The following is a 21,689-nucleotide window of genomic DNA, read 5'->3' as shown; positions in this document are numbered from 1 at the left end:
CGAGAAACTAAAGTAAAACTTTCTCAAATCAAGACGTGTACAATTCGGAAATCTGCCCAAACCATACAAGTATTTCAATCCCGACGCATTGAGTGCACTTTTATTTGCTGGTTTTGTGTGTGTGTGTGTGTGTGTGTGTGTGTGTAAAGCGGTACGTGCCTAACGCGGAAACGGAAAGCAAATCTTAGAACATGCTTAATAATTCACTGTATAATGCGGAAAAGAGCTTATACAATACTACTGTGTAACAGTTCATTAGTTATTCATGACTCTACAAGGACGTTTCTTTTAACACATCTGTTAAGCGGCGCAAAACCAAGAAAAGAGGTCCAGCGCGGCGCTGGTGGTGTGGACTGGCTCTGCGCAACACCGAATAAGTTACGCTCAGTATCGGCACAGTACAATAAAGGAAAAAGTTCGTTCGTCGGTACTCTGCTTCTCGGCTTTGTATTTCTCCTCACTGTTGACGCGCACCGGAGCATACAGGAACACTGTTGCGCATCTACCAACACTCTGCTGCAATGTGCGCAGTGAAAGAGATGGGTATTGTTCTGTTAAACAACGGTTTTGCCCGGCAAGGTCATTATTTTCTGCCAGTTTCAGTTGACTAGTAGCACTTTAAGAGAGAAACATGATGTCGAACAAACGGTATGTGTCGTTAATACTTAACGAAAAGATTAAAGTAATCAAGACCCGTGTGAAACACAAACTCTCTGTGCGCAAAATTATGTTGCGTCTCAAATGTGATAAAACACAAATTTATAAGACTTTAACCCTCCGTTAGTCGCACGAAAATTCGTGACATCGTCACTCGCGCGGATGACTGATGTCATCTACAAAGCAAGCGGTCTATTTGTATACTTTGAACGGTCTTTATGACTGGTTTTATGATTTTTTATTAATCTAAATATAATACATTTAATATTTGTACACAGTATAATATATTCTAACGTTTGAAACAGTTTGACCATTCGAAGAACAATATCTTCAACTGACTTACTGGCATTACATGGTCCATCTTGTTGCTGTTCTAAATTCAAAGTGTAAGCTGTTTTTACTTAACCCATACTTTGCTGGTTTGCTAGAAATATGTTGCCTGAACGGGGCCGTTTCCTCTAACTGGCAAAAGCTGTTCGTCAACAGTAAGATATTAACTAGATGAAAAATATTTTTGGCAACTGTTCGTGAATAGTTCAAGTACCACTCTGATAACAGCCAACTTGTCAATCTCTCTGCCAACACCTCTACCACGGATATTATCAAACCTCAGACATCTCAACAGAAACCTGAATCGGTTTCCACTTATGCATAAATAACACGATTCAAGTCCGTTTCCCTTTGAGTTCTCCCACAATTTCGATATACTCTTCCTAAAACATCTCAAAGATCTACATAGATATAACAAATCAATGAAAGCTCTAATCTCTATCGCACCTGTTTCATTAGCGTCCGTTTCCCTAAAGAAGTTACCACGAACTTAATTGATGTATATATTAGTGCATATTGCGATAATGCTTATTATGTTTTCATCGAAGAACAAATTCAGAATTTCTATTTCTGTGTTTTTTATACGAGCTTGACGTTTTTGGTCCAGGAAAACGCGTAATAAAATTACAAGATCTTCTTCTAACACTGGTAGGATATTCATTTTTCCTCCGTTTAGTTATTCCATCTTTCCCTAAAAACAGCAGCCTCTTGAGTTACTTCTTCCTGTGATTCATATTCATCATTTTCTGACACTTCTTGTTCTGTTCCTGAATCATGACCGTTTTCATGAACAGAATCCTCAGTCTCTGAGTCAGCACTATTACTGTGAGCATCTTCATCACTCAGCTCATTGAACCATTCCAACCATACATTAGGGTAGGGTGACCAAATTATTTTCGGTGAAAACCGGGACACATTCACCTGGGTGCCAATGGACACCTCATTCCACATGTACCCACGTTTCTTAATTTTAAATATTAATGTTTTGTTGATACATTTTGTTAAACCGATTATTATAACTAATAAGAGAATACAAAAGATTGATATAATCTAGATTATCTGTATAATTAATGACATTTCATAAACGTATACAGTAATAAAGAAATGTATTACGATTTTACAAAATTTTACAGCCATTCAACTTTTAATCAATTGATATTAACATGAGCTTTAATGTTACTGAGCACTTGTACATGGAATTGACTGTTCTTGGAGAAAAAGATATTTTTCACTGCCTCCAGCCTTCTTGATCATGTCTTTGTTCTTTGAGACACAGTGATAAAACTTGGCACAGTCCATTTTGTTGTTGTACAGGATCTGCAGGATTCCTTCAAGAGAGTCTACCTCCATTCTGTTTCTTTCATCAGTCCACTGGATATTCATGAACGAAAATATTCTTTCCACATTGGCTTTATGGGCTGGGATTGCAAATAAATACCTTGCACTTATTACCAACTCAGAGTAATGCTGAAGACAGTCACAGCTTTTAAAAAAGCTCACCCACTTCTCATGACATTCCAATGGTGTTTTTTTTTTTTTTTTCATCATTCCACTTGTGAAGACTTTCTTCAACAAAATTTGTCAGTATGCCGAACTGGTCTAAGAGAATGGAATCATCGATTTAAATCTCTTTAGTCTTCAAATAAGAAACTGTCTCTTCAACACTTTCCCATTTTGGCACTATTTTCAGTAACATCCAATCAAACACCGGCGATGAGGGTACATATGAGGCGCTCCACTTGCTGAGATATTCTACACAAGTGTCATAAATCTTGTTAACTTCTTCTCTAAAACTCCATTCCGCTGCTTCTGATACTTCTGCTATAGTATTTTTCAAAACATCATTTACCTCTATAACATTTTTCGTGCTTCCCTCAATTTCCTTTATCCCATGCTGTAAAGTGCCAAGCTGATTGTGAATGAACCATAAAGGGTTACTGAAAAACTGAACCAATATTTTGAAGGCTTTGTTTTCATTTAGGAAAAAATCTTTTAACGGTTCAAACAGGCGGATTACTCTTTCAACTGTGATAACCAGTGAGTTTTCGAGTGACATATTACGTTCATATATTCAGTTCCCACATAATCACAGAACCCCTTAAGCCTCTCTGTTCTAACAGTATATATGTAGAAACGTGAGTATACCTTCATGACGATAGTTTCAACATCACAGCTTAAACTGTCAGCAGTTGTCTGCACGCTGTTGTGTAAAACATGTACAGGGCACCCTATACCTTCAATGTTTTCATGCAATGTTGCCTTTAATTTGGTAAATACCTTGCATTTGCCTTGTCTTTTTAAACCACTGAAGTTTGTGTCGGTGTTGTCTCCTCAAAATGCCACACATTTATTTTTCTCAAGATCAAACAATTCGATAATATTCATACAAAATCTTGAAATTTCGTCAGATGTTTCATAAAGTAGGGAACTCACCTTCAAGAGTTTGGTCTGAATTCCCTGATTAATGCCGAAAAACTGAAAAACAAACGGAAATATTTTAGTGGCCTTATGATTGCTGGCATCAGTGGATATCCCGTAGAAAGAAGACTTTTTGATGTATTCAAGGCTTTCCTTTACACTCTGGGTAGCAATAACTCCTTTCACTATGGCTGGCACTTTTAGTTCTTGCTGAACTCAACTTTTCTGCAATGGAAGAATCATCAAACATTATGCTGTTAAGCTTATTAGTACAATCACTAGATCGATAAGTTTGGCGATGTTTTACCGTGTGGTAGGCTAGTGTAAGCTCGGCTGCTCGAGCTTTCGTCTCTTCACTTGACTGATGTTTCACAAAATAATTTTGTAGAGTTTTACTGCAGCTCGGTGCACTGTATCTGTTAGTGTATTTCTTTGACCTGATGTGATCAACTATATCGGAACGTCCACCATGACTTGTGCTAATAAAACAGTTACGGAACACTCTGCTTCGTAATCAAAATGACCTTTCTTAACGAAATTCCATTCCTTGGAATAACAGTCACTGAACTTGTAGGCACGTTTCGACATTGCGTTTCACAGTACTGCAACAATAATACCACTAATATGAGAAAAAAACTACTGCAGTTAGTCTGAAAAAACATCAACTACTGCACTGTTCTGACAATGAGTGTGTGGGTAAGAGGCGCAACAATCGGACGGTTTCATAGCTCTGTTGTAATAATACAACTTACTACTTGTTGGCCAAAGTAACGCTCAAAGTAAATTATTGCCTGAGTGTATCAATACTGATACTGTGATGGCTAGTATGGGACAATGGCGGTTTTAGACAAATAAGCTAAAATATATTAATTTCTTGTGTTGTATTTCCTTTAATATAGTGAAATCCCGAAAAATTGAGAAAGTTTCACTAAATGTATTTAAAAACTGAATTCCGGGACTTTTGAGCGCCCAGAAACAAATTTTCGGGACACCGGAACACAGGGATGAAAACCGGGACAATCCCGGTTTTTCGGGACGTTTGGCCACCCTACATTAGGGTCTCTACTAAACTCTGTCCGAGGTTTTTTGCCTTTGACATTTCTTCAACGATTTAAAAATAAAGAGAATACTAGGCAACATGGAAGCTAACTGCAATCAGTTTCAATGCTTTCCAAATTTACGCACATGAAAGATCGATTGAATCTAGGAAATGAGTAAAGTAATACAGACTTAATTTGCTTCAGATTGTGGCAGCAGAGCTCGCGCGGATGACAAGTGTCCTTCAGACTATAATGATATTTCATGAACAATGTATCTTTCGTAGCTGAAAGCCAGCAATGATTAGAGCCAACAGCCGGAGAGTTAACAGAAAGGCACTGAAAATGGCGCGAACTCAATCCAGCCCTGTCGGAGATAATTGCACGGGAAAGTCATGTGGATGAATAGTGTCACCCGCGCGAGCAACGGAGGGTTAAAAAATAAGGGTAAGATTTGGGACGATTGTATGAAAGGAACGGGCAGATCAAGTGGAAGGCGAAGAAGCCCGGAAATGAAGAAATTAACGAAGTAGTGTGGGAATGGTTTGTACGTGGGCGGACAAAAAACTTACCTTTATCTTGACCCATGTTTGCATAGTGAGGCTAAAGAGCGTGGAATTACTGAGTTTAAGCCATTCACAGGATGGCTGGACAGTTTCAAAGCTAGGCACAACATTGTGTGGAGTGAAGTGTGTGGGGAAGCTAACGATGTACAGGAAAGTGTAGCAACAGAATGGAAGACAGTACTGTCCAACTTAATTGTGAATTATGACCCGAAAGACGTGTTCAATGCCGATGAAACTGGACTATTTTATCGCGCGCTGCCTTCAAAATCGCTAGCAATTCCAGGTGAAAAGGGCATCGGTGGAAAAATGTCCAAGGAAAGACTCGCTGTAGTGCTGTGTGGAAACATGTTAGGTGAAATGGAGAAGCCACTGGTGATTGTAAAGGCGGCAAACCCGCGTTATTTCGAACCATAGACGTCAGAAAGCTTCCAGTCACATGACGAACCAATAAAAAGTGAGTAGTCTTATGGAAGAAAGGCTGGGCGCTTACAATGCCAAAATGAAAAAGGAAAATCGCCCAGTTCTCCTTTTCCTAGACAATGCAACCTGCTGTCCGAAAGTAACGTTATCAAACGTGAAATTGGCTTGGTTCTCTCCAGGTTCAAGCAGCCTCACACAACCCGTGGACCAGGGGGTTATTTACATGTTCAAGTGTCATTATAGGCGATTACTGATCAATATCTTACTCATAGTGTTGAAGAATCCGAAAGTGCGTTTGTTCTTACACGGTCAGTTTCTGTCGCAGATGCAGTAAATTGGATTGGCTTGGCAGTAAAGGAAATAAAACCCGAAACTGCCACCAAGTGCTTCAACAAAGCGGGAGGAGGAGGAGGAAATTAGTGTTTAACGTCCCTTCGACAACGAGGTCATTAGAGACGGAGCACAAGCTCGGATGAGGGAAGGATGGGGAAGGAAATAGGCCGTGCCCTTTCGAGGGAACCATCCCGGCATTTGCCTGAAGTGATGTAGGGAAATCACGGAAAACCTAAATCAGGAGGGCCTGACGTGGGATTGAACCGTCGTCCTCCCGAATCAACAAAGCGGGGTTTGGGGGCCAAGAACAAGACGCTTCTGTGGCCGTCGAACTTCAAGAAAAGGCAGCAGCAATTGCTGAATTAAAGAAAATTCGAAATGTTTCATATAGTGCAGACGAGTACATTCGAAGTGATGAGTTTCAATCAGTTCACTCCACTTTCACTTCAGCAACAGATTTAATCGAAATCCGTAGCACAGAGGATGATGAATAAGAACCAAAGGAAGAAGAAGAGGAACAAAATGATGTCAGTAGAAAAATTAATACGCCTGAAGAAGCCATTGCATGCATAAACGATATTGTGCAATTTGCAGCACACGTAAATTCTCCAAACTTGTTGGAACTATTTCCTTCCTTGACAAGAGGCAAAAAAAAAGTGAAATGTAAAGAATATGAACATGGGAATAGTATGCATGTCCATACAATAATAGCCGGCCGCGGTTCTAGGCGCGCAGTCCGGAACCGTGCGACTGCTACGGTCGCAGGTTCGAATCCTGCCTCGGGCATGGATGTGTGTGATGTCCTTAGGCTAGTTAGGTTTAAGTAGTTCTAAGTTCTAGGGGACTAATGTCCACAGCAGTTGAGTCCCATAGTGCTCAGAGCCATTTGAACCACTTGAACCATACAATAATAACGAATTTTAAGTTCGAAGAAAAATATAGAAATGTCGTGTTCGTCATCAATTTGTGTAGTAGTCTAGTGTTCCATTGTTCAATATGCAGTAAATGAACATCTACTGTACTGAAGTGAAGTTATATTTAAAAAAAATTTACTGTACTTTTGTGCGTGATTCCTGACAAACTTTGCTTGCCCCAGTGGGTTTTGTGTAATCCGGAAACTTATACAATTTGGAAAATTATTTTAGTCCCAGGCGATTCCGTTCTGAGCAAGTTTTACTGTACCAATTTTCGTAGATCTAGATTCTAAATTGCTGTAATAGCGATGTATTTTTAAAAATCCTTTCATCCCCTTACGGATGGAATTTCGAAAAATCCCTTCTTAAACGACGCGTACACTATAGGATCAACACCTTCTGCAAATTGCTCGTGTCTGTCCTTAGTGGTTTGGGCTGGGCGGCAATGTGAGCGAACGAGTCAATCAGTCGGGACATTGTCTTCTATATATGGAGATTGTGGAGCTGGGGTGATACAAATCACATAATCCACATACCTAGTACAACACTACATAATTTGCCAACGGCTCAGATTTAAAGAATTCTGTTTCAGATCTCTCAATATAGATTCCTGATAACAGTGAAGACAGTAGGAATCCATTGTTGGACCATCTGTTTGACAGGTTGCATATGTTTTGAAAAATAGAGCAGTTCTGCTGTAAACGCAGGTTTACAGCATCTATAATGTTTACTTGCTCATTCGGATTAATGTGTTGTGTAGGTGGGCGTTGTGCTAGTCTATCAATGTTCTCACTCCTTTACAGGGTACATCAAATGAAAATATTTCTAACCGAAATGTTAAGCTGCTCTAATCTTTGTCCCAATTATCTTTAATACTGAATGTGACTTTGAAATTAATTTTTTTTAATTCTTGTTATCTTATTAGCATTAGCATTAGCAGGTGCACTGAGGCATGAACGGCTGCAGCTATTGGAAGGTCTGGAAAGATGTCTTAACGGTGGTATGTGTCTTTTAACTGACAGTGTTGCATGAGGGTTCGATAATAACGGGAGGCGCACGAAAAACCGGCCCCGGGTGCAGACTGCTCGTCAATTACGCACGAATTGTCGACCGCCATGAGAAGATACAATAACAAATACATAATCATGTAATAATTAGATAATGAAGAAATAACATATAAAGGTCTGAAATTTATTGAACTGATGATAATTGGCGGGCGACAATTAGCAGTCTAATACTCCGGACCATTTTTCCGTGCGCCACGCTGTATCACGGCCTTTCTGTTTTGGAGAAAATATTGGTACACTTGACCGATAGTCCTTTTGCTTAATCAGACATTGCTGTGGTCCTTTTCTCTAGTTCTAGAATTTTATGAATTTAAAAAAAGTCTTATACTTTCATCATGTATACTCTTTGATCCAATAACATCAGTGTTCCCCCATAGTCTCTCTCTCTGTATGTGGCTTCGTAAGCTGATTGCTCAGATACAACACGGCGCCTTGAAAGTTCAGCATTCTTCACGCAGAAGCGGAGTTTAATGCGGTACTTTAGCTCAAAATGTTTAACATTTCCTGTGTTTCACTGAGCTTACAAGATACACAGAAAGTCTAAAGTAATGCGGTAATGGAAATACAGCCATAACCAGATTAAAAAGTTATTTCAATGCATCGCAAAAACGGTCTCGGTGGTGGGTTCAAATGGCTCTGAGCTCTATGGGACTTAACTTCTGAGGTCATCAGTCCCCTAGAACTTAGAACTACTTAAACCGAACTAACCTAAGGACATCACACACATCCATGCCCGAGGCAGGATTCGAACCTGCGGCCGTAGCGGTCTCGCGGTTCCAGACTGTAGCGCCTAGAACCGCTCGGCCACCACGGCCGGCCTAGATGATGGGAATAGGGGGAAACCTGTCAGGATGTATTAAGAAATGATAGTAAAACGTGACCAAAAAACTGTAAACTTGTATTTGAGCTCTCTATTTGTGCTAAGGAACCGTTAAAGTGTTGAATGGTCAAGTCGACGATCTAAGAAAATGATTAGCTACAAAAACGAAATTTCATATTCCCAAAGGGATTATTTACACCATGTTGGAAAGTAGTAGATAACTTTTGTAATATTGCTATTTCAACGGCTATCACCTACAACTTACTGAAATGGTCCTTTTATAACGCTTTTTTTCTCTCCCATGTATTGAAAAGATTTCAGGATGTGGCGCCTCAGCGAAGAAAACTACCCTCCAAGCAAATCACTCTACGTGTGGTTGAGAATAGAGCGAACGAATAAGTTTTAATCGTCAAATATGTACACGTACTTGAACAAAGAAAAGCATTTGCTTTTTCAAGTTACTGTAAGCAGTTTTTTAACAATACGTAAGCAGTATGCTCACACAGTCGTTAAATTCTGTTTTTGAATGCAAGGAAACATGTAGTCCTGAGCTAAAAATTTTTAGTTTAATTCAGTTCCATTATTTAAGTGGAAATTCCCACACTACGAAGTACTCAACAGCCTGGCGACTGATGAGCGTGCAGCAGTGCGTGCGCTTGCGACGTTCCGCACGAGGACAACACACGAATGCTGCCGACCTTTTCCGAACTCACTGCTGTATTGCACGGAGCAGCCAATCATGCGCCAGTTCGTTGCTGACCGTCGTGGAGTTCGGATAGCGCGGCATGTGAAAAGGCAGGGAAGACGCGAAACTTGTGGCTCTAAGATAGACTTGAAAATGAAGTGACATCGGACATTTAGGTGATTACGATCGCTTTATCACAGTGTCGTTGTGCCTTTTTTGAAGTTCTTACTGATATTAAAAAAACTAATCTACAGTAAAAACACGTTTTTACGCGGATTGATTTTAAAATGTGATAAACAGTGTCCACAAGTCTAAATTTTCCCCCTTTGTGGCTTCGATAAAACTGAATACTTTCTGTACTTGTTTCAGCCCGTGCCCTCAGAGGAGATTTCCAGTAACAGCCATGTGCTTCTCGTTGTAAACGTGTTGCAAATCGGAGAAAAACCTGTGGAACAAAACTGCTACGTGTGGTGACTGGTGTACGGATTAGCGTGTTGGAGTTTCATAGGGAACAAGTGTTATGCTGAACTAGTGACAATGGAATTTATACAGATAAAAGACATAAGGCCAGGTATGAAAAATTTAAACGTTGTGTTTATTGTCCTCGAAGTTGGTCATACTACCGTCACAAAGGAGAATCGTGAAGTGCGAACATTCAAAGTTGCGGATGCCACTGCCTGTGTTAACGTATCCGTGTGGGATGAGCCTGGACAGCTGATCGCTGCTGGAGACATTATTCGACTGATAAAAGGTTATGCCTCGGTGTGGCGTAATTGTTTAACCCTGTACTCAGGAAAGAATGGGGAGGTGCAGAAAATAGGTGAGTTTTGTATGGTGTTTAATGAACAGCTAAATATGAGCGAACCAAATCCAGCATTGACCTCACAGCTGGTAAATCAAAATTCTGCATCTCAGAATAACAACATGAACAATTCGAATAGTGCAAACAGCAGTAACGGCGGTTTAATAAACAGGCATTCTGCATCTGCTCAGGCACAACCTACACCTCAGATGAACTCAGTGGCCCCTGCTAAAAGCACCTCATCCAGTTCAAGGTTTTCAAACGAGCAGACTAGCAATAACAAATCTCAGGGCAAGGGCAATCAGAGAGGGAAGGGGAGCCACAGAAACGGTTCTCGAGGGGAAAGAAGATAATACAGACCACAGAATTCCTGGACCTTTGCCTGACAATAGACTGACAAACCATTTGTAACTGTGAAATCATTAACATGAATTGTAAATTGCCTTCAGTGTACAGGTAGATGATAAATGCATCTACTACTGTAGTAATAATTTCGCAAATTAATTGTACATTAATCGAAAAAAATTCAATATATTTAGCTAAACGAAACTTTTACGTTCACAACCATTTCATTTTGTTTCCCCTGTCCTTTTATTTACCTACGTCACCTTCAACATGTAAACTCGTAATTAAATGGAGCGCTCTATGTTTTGTGTGTCACATACGTATCATGTTCCTGACGAATAGCTTGAAAGGCACATTGCAAGTTACGCAGTTTTCCGCCATGTTGATACCAGGATGAAGAACCACTTGTTTGCCATCAAAAACTTTCACCATTATTAATACTTAAAACTTGAGATACGCGAAATATTTTACTAGCAGTGAAAGGTTTCTATTATAGAGCATTGCGCTTTTAATCGACGTTGTACCGTGCGCAACACGTCCCACGCTCTACATACGACCGCCATAGTGCTGTACCGATGATGAGAATTCTTAAATAAGAAAGAGGATACAGGTGTAAAACAGTTAATAGAAAATATTTACTTTATATTTTTTAAACATTTTCAGAGGCTCAGTTGGTCGATACTCGTGTGAAATAAGTCATTAATTTGTTTGTACTACTTCCGGTTAACAGTATGGCTGTCAGTGTGTTGTGACGTACGCGATAATGCTTGCAGAAAGCAAGGTGATAGATAGGCGGACCTGTCCGCAAAGACATGCTTGGTTCGTATGTTTTATTTGCAGCGAGGTGATTTCTGTATTGCAAGATTTCAGTTAGAAGTTTTTTTTTTTTTTTAAGGTGCCGTTAAATCACTTTCTATCTGTCACGCTGTCTTAAGAGCATGAAAATTAGGCTGTTTACGAAAGTTGGTTATGCCTATGTTGGCAGTTGAAGCTGTATGAGAGAATAACCAGGAAATGAAGATGATGTTTAACGTGTACGAGGGACATAGTGCAAAGTTTTTTAATGCTGGTTGCTGCTGGGTTGCCTGTAAAACACTGTTACTTATTTCTGTGTATTTCGCATTTTCCATTGGGCTAACGTTTTATCAGCGATCTATTTTACAGGTAAAGATGTTAAGCATTTGCTGTAGGTTTTGTTACTATCTCATTTAAAGTTTGTTGGATTATTTGAGCAGGTAGTAACGATCGCTATTCATAAGATTTATAGTGATAGTTCCGTTTACTTATGCAAGTGTCAGATTGCTCCAGCAATGTCATATGTTTGCCGAATATTATTTACCAGATGACACCAAGTACAATGACACACATTTATTTGTTAAAATGTGATATTTCCTCATAGCTTTTGTTAAAAGGGACCATGTGTGAAACTGTCACAGCATCTTGGAGAAAATGTGGAAGTAACATTTTCAGAACTGCGTGATTGAAAAATAATTCTGTGGAATTTTCATACGCTTATGTATTGTTAGTACAAATGTTTGACTATTTTGTAATAACTGAACCATTGTACATTAAGAAATGACTTGTGATTATAGTATTAATAAAGCTATTTTTATGCCATCTTGTGATTCAGATAAAAACTTTGTTAATTACACTTCATTCATAAATGAATGCACCTGGATCTTTAGTTTTGCTTCAGCCCTCTTTCCATGTCCTCCATATTAAAAAAAAAATGTCTGTAAAAAGATCTATCTTGAAATGTGCTATTGGACCTGAAATTAGTGTTATTGTAACACAAGAATTTTTACACAAATAAATAGTTATAGGTGGGAGTGATACCTTTTAGTTGCTAAAATAACAAGATTTTCTTTTATTGGTGGTATAAGCTTGGTGATAATGAGTTAAACAATTTAATGGCTTTTGGAGAAAAGGTGGGAGGCTTAAGATATGTTTCAGTTGTTTATCATGGCATATTTGGAGCAGCTCTTTTTTTGTAATGGTGCGTTTTCGTGTGTGTGCTAATTTAAAATTTTTTAAAGGTGGAAGGTGTGTGTGTGTGTGTGTGTGTGTGTGTGTGTGTGTGTGTGTGTGTGTGCTCACAGGGGACATGTGGGAAGGTTGCTTTATCAGTAGGCATAATGTTAGATCTTCTTTAATGAATTCTTGCTTGGATTACTTGAATTGGCTGAAAAATTTCTCCAGAGAGCTATGCACTTACCTTCGCCAGCAAAGCAATTCTGTACCGCAGGAAATCTAAGGCAGATTGTTAATGAGTTTAATGACACATGTATTTGCACCTTCCATTATGTTGGTCTGTGGTAAGTTTTACAGGCAGAATAGTTGCAACTTCCTGCTCCAAAAAATGGTCTGTTATTCTATCTTTAAGATGCTTAAATCCATCAGAAGCACCAGAGTCTGTTGCCTTGACTCTCAGATTCAAGAGGACTTGGATGTGATAACTTGCCTTTAGGAGCTGAAATGTTTAATACTATCAATGGACACACGTAAGTGACGACATCGTCCTAGCTCTTGGAACTGTTAACTCCTTTCTTGGGGAGATGAGAGGGGTAGAATGGTCACTGAGACCCCAGGATGAGAAGGACCCACCTATAGTCAAAGCAAAGCTAGGCTATTGTCATCACTTTTACTTAAGTGTGTGTGTGTGTGTGTGTGTGTGTGTGTGTGTGTGTGTGTGTGTGTGTGTGTGTGTGTGCGCGCGCCCAACCACGCCAGTAGTAGTATACAGTTCACCATCTGAAGGTAGATATTGGCTTGCAATTCTGTATCTTTTTCATTAGTTTTCTTGACATATTTACATTTTCGCAGACATTGTGGCTAACATCATTTTCACTGATTCTGATTTTATGATGATGAGTTCTTCAGAAACAAGCAGAATATTTGGACACACTAACTATAAAAAAAATGAAATTTTATATACTGTGACTATTACTGGAAATGTGATTGATTTACACTCAAAGAATTTGAAGGAAAAACACCTGATGTGTCACAAGACATTTAGCATTGCAGGCCCTGAAGATCCATCTTTTTTTCAGATGATTGGCAAATATTTTCATCATTCCTTGTGCTTCAGTTCGCACTGGCCCTCTTATGCAAATAATTTAGTTAGGTGATGGAACAGTTCTGATGAAAATGAAAATTTATACAAAAAATTTCTTACTGCTTCATACTCATTTGTACAGGCTTGATGCATGGATGATTTACCTGCTATAAAGACATATTTTGCTCTGTGGGTGTTTGGGCTTGAAAGGCATTGCACTTTCTAATGAAAGAAAAGCTGTACTGGAGGCAGGTGTTTTTTCTTTGTATTTTATGAAATTTTGATAACTTCAATCAACTCATAAGAATCTTCCACAACAGCTAAAACATAATCAATATGAGTCACTGTGTTCTTTGGGAAAACTAAGTGCATCATGTTTTCTTTGACGCTGTCGTACTTAGGAACGCTTCAATGTCCGCACATTGTAAAGTCAATTATTTCTACTTTTCATGGTTAGTTGAAACTTGTTTATATTGTATTCTCAGCTGAGGTGATGATATCCAGAGTGAAACAGCTGTGAACCAAAAACATCACGTCTTAACAGGTCTTTCATCTAGGACCAACAGGAACTGGAGAAAGTGGAGATGCTGGCAAAGGCAACAGTTTGGAGGACAAATCTTGCAGAAAAACTGGCTCGTTGAAGGCAGTGCACAAGCTAGAGATGAATGAAGATTAATGTTCTGAATATTTCGATTGAGGTAGCTAAGACTGTTCTATGAAACAAGATTGTTTACTGTTAATTTGGAAAGGAAAGCAGGTAGATAAAAGTAGAGCAAAAATAGGGAAGGACAAATGAAGCATGATGGAAATATGTATTATTGTGATAATTTCTGAGTTTATTTACTGTGTTTACTGACTTTCCCATGATCCCACAACACAACTCTGTTAGGCGTCGTCTGGTTGTGGCTGTCATTGCCTGGTGGCCGAAGTTATCATTTTTTGATCATCATTCAACAGTTTCTCATTTCTTCTTCTTGTTTCATGTGTGCTGGAAAAGTAATTTAAAATGATTATTTTATCACTAAAATATAATATATGGTCAGTTACATCCACATGGACTTCAGCAGTCTGAGCAACTCTTTGTGAGATTGTTGCTGTCATCCAGTCTCTTAGGCCGCCCGCAATAGAGCAGCTGTCCCTTTCTTTTCCATCGCTTAATGTTCTGTAATTTGAACATCTTTCCATAGAATTGGTGGTTTAGTTTAACAGTGTGGTATGATTACGGAGTTTGTTGCCTCAGAAACATGAAAGTCACGAACTAATTACTTTCTTGTTGCACCAGAATTCCGGACATCTTCATGAAGCACTACATAAATTAAGGGTACATTTTCAGTTACATGAATGTAATCAGTTCAGTGTAAAGTATATTATAACGATTCTCATTTTGATTACTACAAGAACACTCACTGATAAGGAAATGCTACCTGTGGTAGTACTACAATACTACCTTTAGAAAACAATAACATCAAATGGGTATTGAACTGTTGGAATATAATCTATAACTATATGATTGTTTCGTCTCGAGGTGCACACGTTAAAACAGGTGGCTAACACATTATCATGACTAATGCATCACATGGAAATGGCAACAATGACAGCTTCATTGTTTTGTTGGCATCATCTTAATGCCAATTATCACAACCAGTTATGTAACTGTAGTGCAACATTTTTATGCTGTAAAGCCATTAAAACTTAGGTTTAATGCAATTTTGTAGCATTCAACATTAATGACACACAAACAAGTTCATAATTATCATTCTTGGGTGACAGTATTTCATGCATGGTATGGAACTATTTCATGTAACAAATCTATCAGAAGGAAGTGCACATGGAGAGTTATTTATTTCTGACATAACTGTCGATTTGCTTGTCATAGGATTCATCCATTAGCCACTTTATGCTCCAGTATAGAGCACAAAGCATAATTCTTTCTCCTGAAAAAGAAAAAAAAGGAAGGAAGGTTGGATGGTAATGAAATGACTCCCAGATTTTTAAAAATTTGTATAACTGTAAACTGCAAACCTATTGCACCCAATAAGTTTGTTAAATAATCGCATTTCATACAAGAAGTCTAGACAAAGGTATATTCATGTGACAATGCTCTCAGAAATAATCTTAAATACAAGAAACTTCATAATCAGTCAGTGGACTAAACACAAAATGGAGTACAAGTGTGGATTGTTGCAGATTAAACTAAGTATTCTAATGTACACAGAATCAAAGTCTGATTAGCAAATAAACGTTAGTCAGAACTGTACATTTTCTTGTAGTGTAATATTTATCTGTGACTGTCTCTTCAGTATTTAACTTAAGGTGAAATATTATTTGTAGATTTTAAATAAACATGTCTTTAAGAAATACTAACCCCACCACCAGGCACACACATTTTTTCATCCACTTCAAAAGTTTTTCAAACAGTTTTTATGTGGAATAAAGCAAATGAAACTTTGCAGGAAAGAAAAAGGTAGAAAAGTTCCAACAGTTGAAAGTAATTTGGCAATTTCAAGCAATTTTACTCGCTGTTTAAAGTTACTACATAAAATATTTTAGATATATGGGGCATGTGGAATGGATAGAACTAGGTATTTACTTTGAATTACATTGCCACAACTTGCTTTGGTTATCACATTAGGTAGTGTCAGGGATTGTATCTCCCTCATCCAATTTATTTCCTGTACACACATGACTCATTCACACCCACCCACCCACCCTGGTCAGATTTTCACATGTGGTTTCCTGTGAAAGCTCAGGCACAAAGTGAAATTTGTAGACCGAACAAGATTTGCAATCTGTAGAAATCATATGACGCGAATTTTACTTTTGTTTGCATGTGCAATAGCAATGCGAGAAGAAACAGTAATAATAGAATTTTGTAATATCCTAAGTAGTTTTTCATTATGTCACGGAACATTTTACTGATGGCAGAGGTACATGCCTGCTCAGTAGTGTAGCATTCCTCTTCACCATTTTTAGGCTGCTCAGAAGAGGCCATACCAAACTACTTCACAAAAACTGAATTTTAGCACCAAAGTTATGTGGCATATTGTACAAACATTGTGATTTTTCTCTAGCTTTGCAAATTGTATTAGATGACAGGCAATCTTGTGAGACCTATACCGCAACAATTTCTGTCTGACACAAGCTGTGACTCAGTTTGCCAAGAAATTTTCATGTTGAGTGTACTTTCTCTGCATTTCTTTGTACATTTTAAAGGAAGATAATGTGCTATTTTGATATGTTGTGTAAACACCCTCATACTCTTGTGTAACTTCCTTTCCGTAAATAATAAAAATCAGTTACAAGTGCATCATGCATGTCTGTGATATGCGCGTCGAAAAGTTTGAAATTAGTCTTGTAATAGCCTTTTAAATTAGTTTTAATATTCTTACTGCCAGATTTTTTTGCACATAGACAATTCCTAAAGTAAAATTCAGGCTTTTGATATTTTTGCCGATCATTGTTCATGGGTGCACCATAGAAACATTTTGTTTGAAGAATACACCAAACTGCCACATGGCAGTATAAGACTAAATTATGGAAAAGGATAGGGCAATTGCTTTACTTTTCACTTATAAAAATGTTTTTTACTGTATGTTTTGCCATGTAGTATACCATAATCTGTGTTGTTTTGATTGCAGCAAAAATTAATTTTGACCTTATAATAAATAAAAATTATTGCAGGTGCTCAACTTTCCCCTGTCAGTGGTTGTAAGCCATCTGGTAATAAAATTCCTTTTGGCATGGATTTCACGGTATTTGTGGCAGTGTTACACATCACGTCCAAGGATTACACTTAACTGGACTTTATATATAACAAAATTATGCCCTACTGGAGTTGCAAGTGGACTGGATATAGCATTTTCAAACTGGGGTCTGTCCCTAATTACTGTGTCTTTGTAAGTGTAGTTCTTAGCATGCACTATTACTGTATCGTATTTTTACTTTATGCAGTGGAACAAAACTTTCATGTATGTTCACAGTTTGAACAAATTTTATTGATATTGAGATGTGTGGGAAAGGTTGATAATTGTTCATAGAAAATATAGTGCACATGTTGAAACTTACGTATTTTTAGACACACATTTACTCCAGTACACACTTTAAAAATTAATTAGATTAAAGGAGGTCGTTATATTTGAGGTTGTGCCAACAGGCATAATCATTTTCATCTTTTCTTTTTCATATGTTGACCTCTGCTATTAAGTTGTCATAAAATTCATACTTCATTCAGTTGGTGAGTACCTTGTTTGTTAACTCTTTAGATGTTTAATAGTACATTTTATCATTTTAACTTGCCAGTGGATTCGTGATGGGATGTTGTAAATAATGACTCAAGAAACACATGTTCCCGTATGTGTTTCACAAAATGTTATTTTATTCTACATGTTGTTGGTTTTAGATTAAAAGCCCATTTTCTAGTCTTACTCCTTCAACTAATTTGTTAAATCATCTGGTATCAACAATCTACAACTTCCATAGAAATTAAGAGGTATCTCTAAATACATTAAGCTCTTATAATACATAACAAAGAAAAAAAAACTTTTATGACATGTTGGAGTACTGTGTAATATATTACATATTTACATGGGGAATATGGACTTCCTCACAACACAATATTGATAATAGGACACTATTTGCTACACAGCAGAAAGTAAAGGTTGTTTCAGTAATTCAGTGTAATGCCCACAGTATTTAAGGCTGGAGTTTTAGGTAGGCATTATATTACTGAATAACACAGGGTTTAAGTGTGTGGTGGTAGGGGGGAGATCAACTTGGTTTCTCTTAGCCATTTTGGTAGTATCCAGAAGGGGTAATTAAGGAAAATGCATTGGGCCATTCAGTAGCAGTTCTGTGTAGCTCTTCATCTATATCTACACGATGACTGTGCAATTCACACTTAAATGCCTGACGGAGAGTTCATTGAATGACTTTTTTATTCTGTTCTGTTCCACACTCTAACAGTGCGCAGGAAAAACAAAACTTAAATCTCTCTGTGCAAGCTCTAACTTCACTTCCTATATTACAGTGATAATTTTGTAGGTGGGCGGCAACAAGATATTTTTTCATTTGGAGGAGAAAGTTGATGATTGAAATTTTGACATGCTTGTCCCTGTTTTGCAGTAATACAAAACAAACTGCCTTTCTTCAAACTTTTAAGATGTCGTCTGTCAATGCAGTCTGGCAAGAATCCAATACTGCACAGCATTACTCTAGCAGAGGATGGGCAAACAGTGTAGGCAGTCTCTTTAGCAGACTAGTTGCATCTTCCTAAGTGTTCTGCCTATGAAACACACCCTTTGGTTCGCCTTTCCCATGACATTATCTATGGGATTGTCCCAATTTAAGTTGATTGTAATTGTAATTTCTGGGTATTTAATTGAATTGGCAACCTTTAGAATTGTGTGATCTATCGTGTAAACAAAATTTTAACAGATTTCTTTCATTACTCATGTGGATGACATCACACTTTTCCCTAGTCAGAGTACATTGCCACTTTTTGCACCATACGGATATCGTGTCTATGTACTTTTGCTGTTGGTTTTGATATTCTGTTAGAAGGTATAAGACAGCATAATCTGCAAACAATCTAAGAGGGTTGCTTGGATTTTCTCCAATTTATATATATATATATATATATATATATATATATATATATATATATATATATATATATATATATATATATATATATATATATATATATAGATAAGGAACTGCAGAGGGCTATAGTACTTCATTGGGGAACACCAGATATCACTTCTGTTTTACTCATTGTCTTTCCATCAGTTGCTACAAACTGTGACTTTCGTGACAGGAAATGATTAATTTAGTCGCCCAACTTAGATTATACTCCATAGGCACACAATTTGATTAGAAACTACTTGTGAGAAACAGTTTCAAAAGCATTCTGGAAATCTAAAAATATGAAACCAGTTTGAGATCAATAGCACTCATTACTTCATGAGAATATATAGATAGTTGTGTTTCACAAGAGCAGTTTTTTTCTGAAACTGTCGGACTATATGTAAATAGATAATTTTCTTTGAGGTAGTGGATAATGTTCAAACTCTGTGTTATGTCCCAAAATTCTACTGAAAATTAACATCAGAGATAGTGGTCTAAGCATTTGTGTGACCTGTGCAACTTTCCAGTGTTTAGGTACGTTGCTACAATGAACTCTTAGTCACTAATTTCTGTACACATCATGATGCTCCCTATTTGCACAGGATAATTTTTTGCAAAGAGGTCAGGTGTGTTTTTGCAACCATTTACACTTTGAGTGGACTCCTGGACTAATTGCTCAAAATAATTGTCAGAGAAAGCATTTAGTCCAATTTCAGACAACATTTTATGCCTACCACCAGCATATTCAAAGAAATATGAATGTTTTAGTTGGACCACTTTTTTCGCTTTGTGATAGATGGCACTGTAATAGTCACAAAACATATGGCTCACAATTTTAGATGAACGGTTGGTAACAGGTAGGTTTTTTAAATTAAAATACAGAACGTAGGTACATTTGAATGTTTTGCTGTGGTTGTTCCAATGTGATACATGTACCTTTGTGAACTTATCATTTCTGAGAATGCATGCTATTGCAACGTGATTAGCCACATTAATGCAATAAAGCCTCAAAATGATGTCCGTCAACCTCAATGAATTTGGCAATGCGTGTAACGACATTCCTCTCAACAGCGAGTAGTTCGCCTTCCGTAATGTTCGCACATGCATTGACAATGCGCTGACGCGTGTTGTCAGGCATTGTCGGTGGATCACGTTGGCAAATATCCTTCAACTTCCCCCACAGAAAGAAATCCGGGGACGTCAGATCCGGTGAACATGCGAGCCATGCTTCGACGACCAATCCACCTGTCATGAAATATGCTATTCAATACCCCTTCAGCCGCACGCGAGCTATGTTCCGGACATCCATCGTGTTGGAAGTACATCGCCATTCTGTCATGCAGGGAAACATCTTGTAGTAACATCGGTAGAACATTACGTAGGAAATCAGCATACATTGCAACATTTAGATTGCCATCGATAAAATGGGGGCCAACTATCCATCCCCCCCCCCCCCCCCCCCCCACCAATGCCACACCATACATTAACCCACCAAGGTCTCTGATGTTCCACTTGTCGCAGCCATCATATATTTTCCTTTGCCCAATAGTGCATATTATGCCGGTTTACATTACCACTGTTGGTGAATGACGCTTCCGCACTAAATATAACGCGTGCAAAAAATCTGTCATCATCCCGTAATTTCTCTTGTGCCCAGTGGCAAAACTGTACACGATGTTCAGAGTCATCACCATGCAATTTCTGGTGCATAGAAATATGGTACAGGTGCAATCGATGTTGGTGTAGCATTCTCAACACCAACGTTTTTGAGATTCCCGATTCTCATGCAGTTTGTCTGCTGCTGATGTGTGGATTAGCCGCGACAGCAGCTAAAACACCTACTTGGGCAGCATCATTTGTTGCTGGTCGTGGTTGATGTTTCACTTGTGGCTGAACACTTCCTGTTTCCTTAAATAACGTAACTATCTGGCGAACGGTCCGGACACTTGGATGACGTCGTCCAGGATACCGAGCAGCATACGTAGCACACGCCTGTTGGGCATTTTGATCACAATAGCCATACATCAACACGATATTGACCTTTCCGCAGTTGGTAAACGGTCAATTTTAACACGGGTAATGTATCACAAAGCAAATACTGTCCGCACTGGCGGAATGTTACGTGATATCATATACTTAATGTTTGTGATTAATACAGCGCCATCTATCGCAAAGTGAAAAAAGTGGTCCAGCTAAAACATTCATATTTCTTTACGTACTATACGAATACGTAATAAAAAAATGGGGGTTCCTATTTTAAAAAACGCAGTTGATATCCGTTTGCCTATGGCAGCATCGTATGGCAGGCCAACCATAGCGCCATCTGGTTTCCCCCTTCAAGCTAGACGAGTTTCGTTCTTTGTAGTTTTTTCGTTTGATGCTTATTTCGTGAGATAGTGACTATATCATCTGAGTACAAAAATGAACCAATTATTAATTTATTCCTATTGTCAAGTATAACTTCTAACAATAGTAATTCACAGGAAGTACTTACTTCAAATCTCACTTCAAGATAAACTACTTCTAAGAGCAACAGAAACACTACCACCAACTGTATTTAATCTATCCTTTCTGAACACCGTTAAGTCATTTGGAAAAAATTTTGGCTTAGCTTA

General features: G+C 38.1%; 1 protein-coding gene across 3 annotated transcripts in view; it reads left to right on the top strand.

Annotated features, from left to right (window-relative positions):
• LOC126365924 (solute carrier family 35 member C2) overlaps positions 1-21,689 on the top strand; it is a 128,798-nt gene that overhangs the window by 40,963 nt on the left and 66,146 nt on the right. The window contains exons 1-4 of one of the 3 annotated variants that reach the window (XM_050008677.1): positions 9,293-9,423; positions 9,617-11,213; positions 11,290-11,558; positions 17,131-17,345. In XM_050008677.1, the coding sequence (XP_049864634.1) occupies positions 11,409-11,558; positions 17,131-17,345 (365 nt within the window). In that variant the 5' untranslated portion in view covers positions 9,293-9,423; positions 9,617-11,213; positions 11,290-11,408. Of the gene's footprint in view, positions 1-9,292; positions 9,424-9,616; positions 11,559-17,130; positions 17,346-21,689 lie in introns of those variants that run through there. The other 2 variants (XM_050008676.1, XM_050008675.1) reach the window with 2 other exon arrangements.

This window comes from Schistocerca gregaria, chromosome 4, assembly GCF_023897955.1.
Source record: "Schistocerca gregaria isolate iqSchGreg1 chromosome 4, iqSchGreg1.2, whole genome shotgun sequence".
Taxonomy (NCBI): Eukaryota; Metazoa; Arthropoda; class Insecta; order Orthoptera; family Acrididae; genus Schistocerca; species Schistocerca gregaria.
The sequence above is the reverse complement of the archived record's forward strand: the minus strand, read 5'-3'. Positions and strand labels throughout refer to the sequence as shown.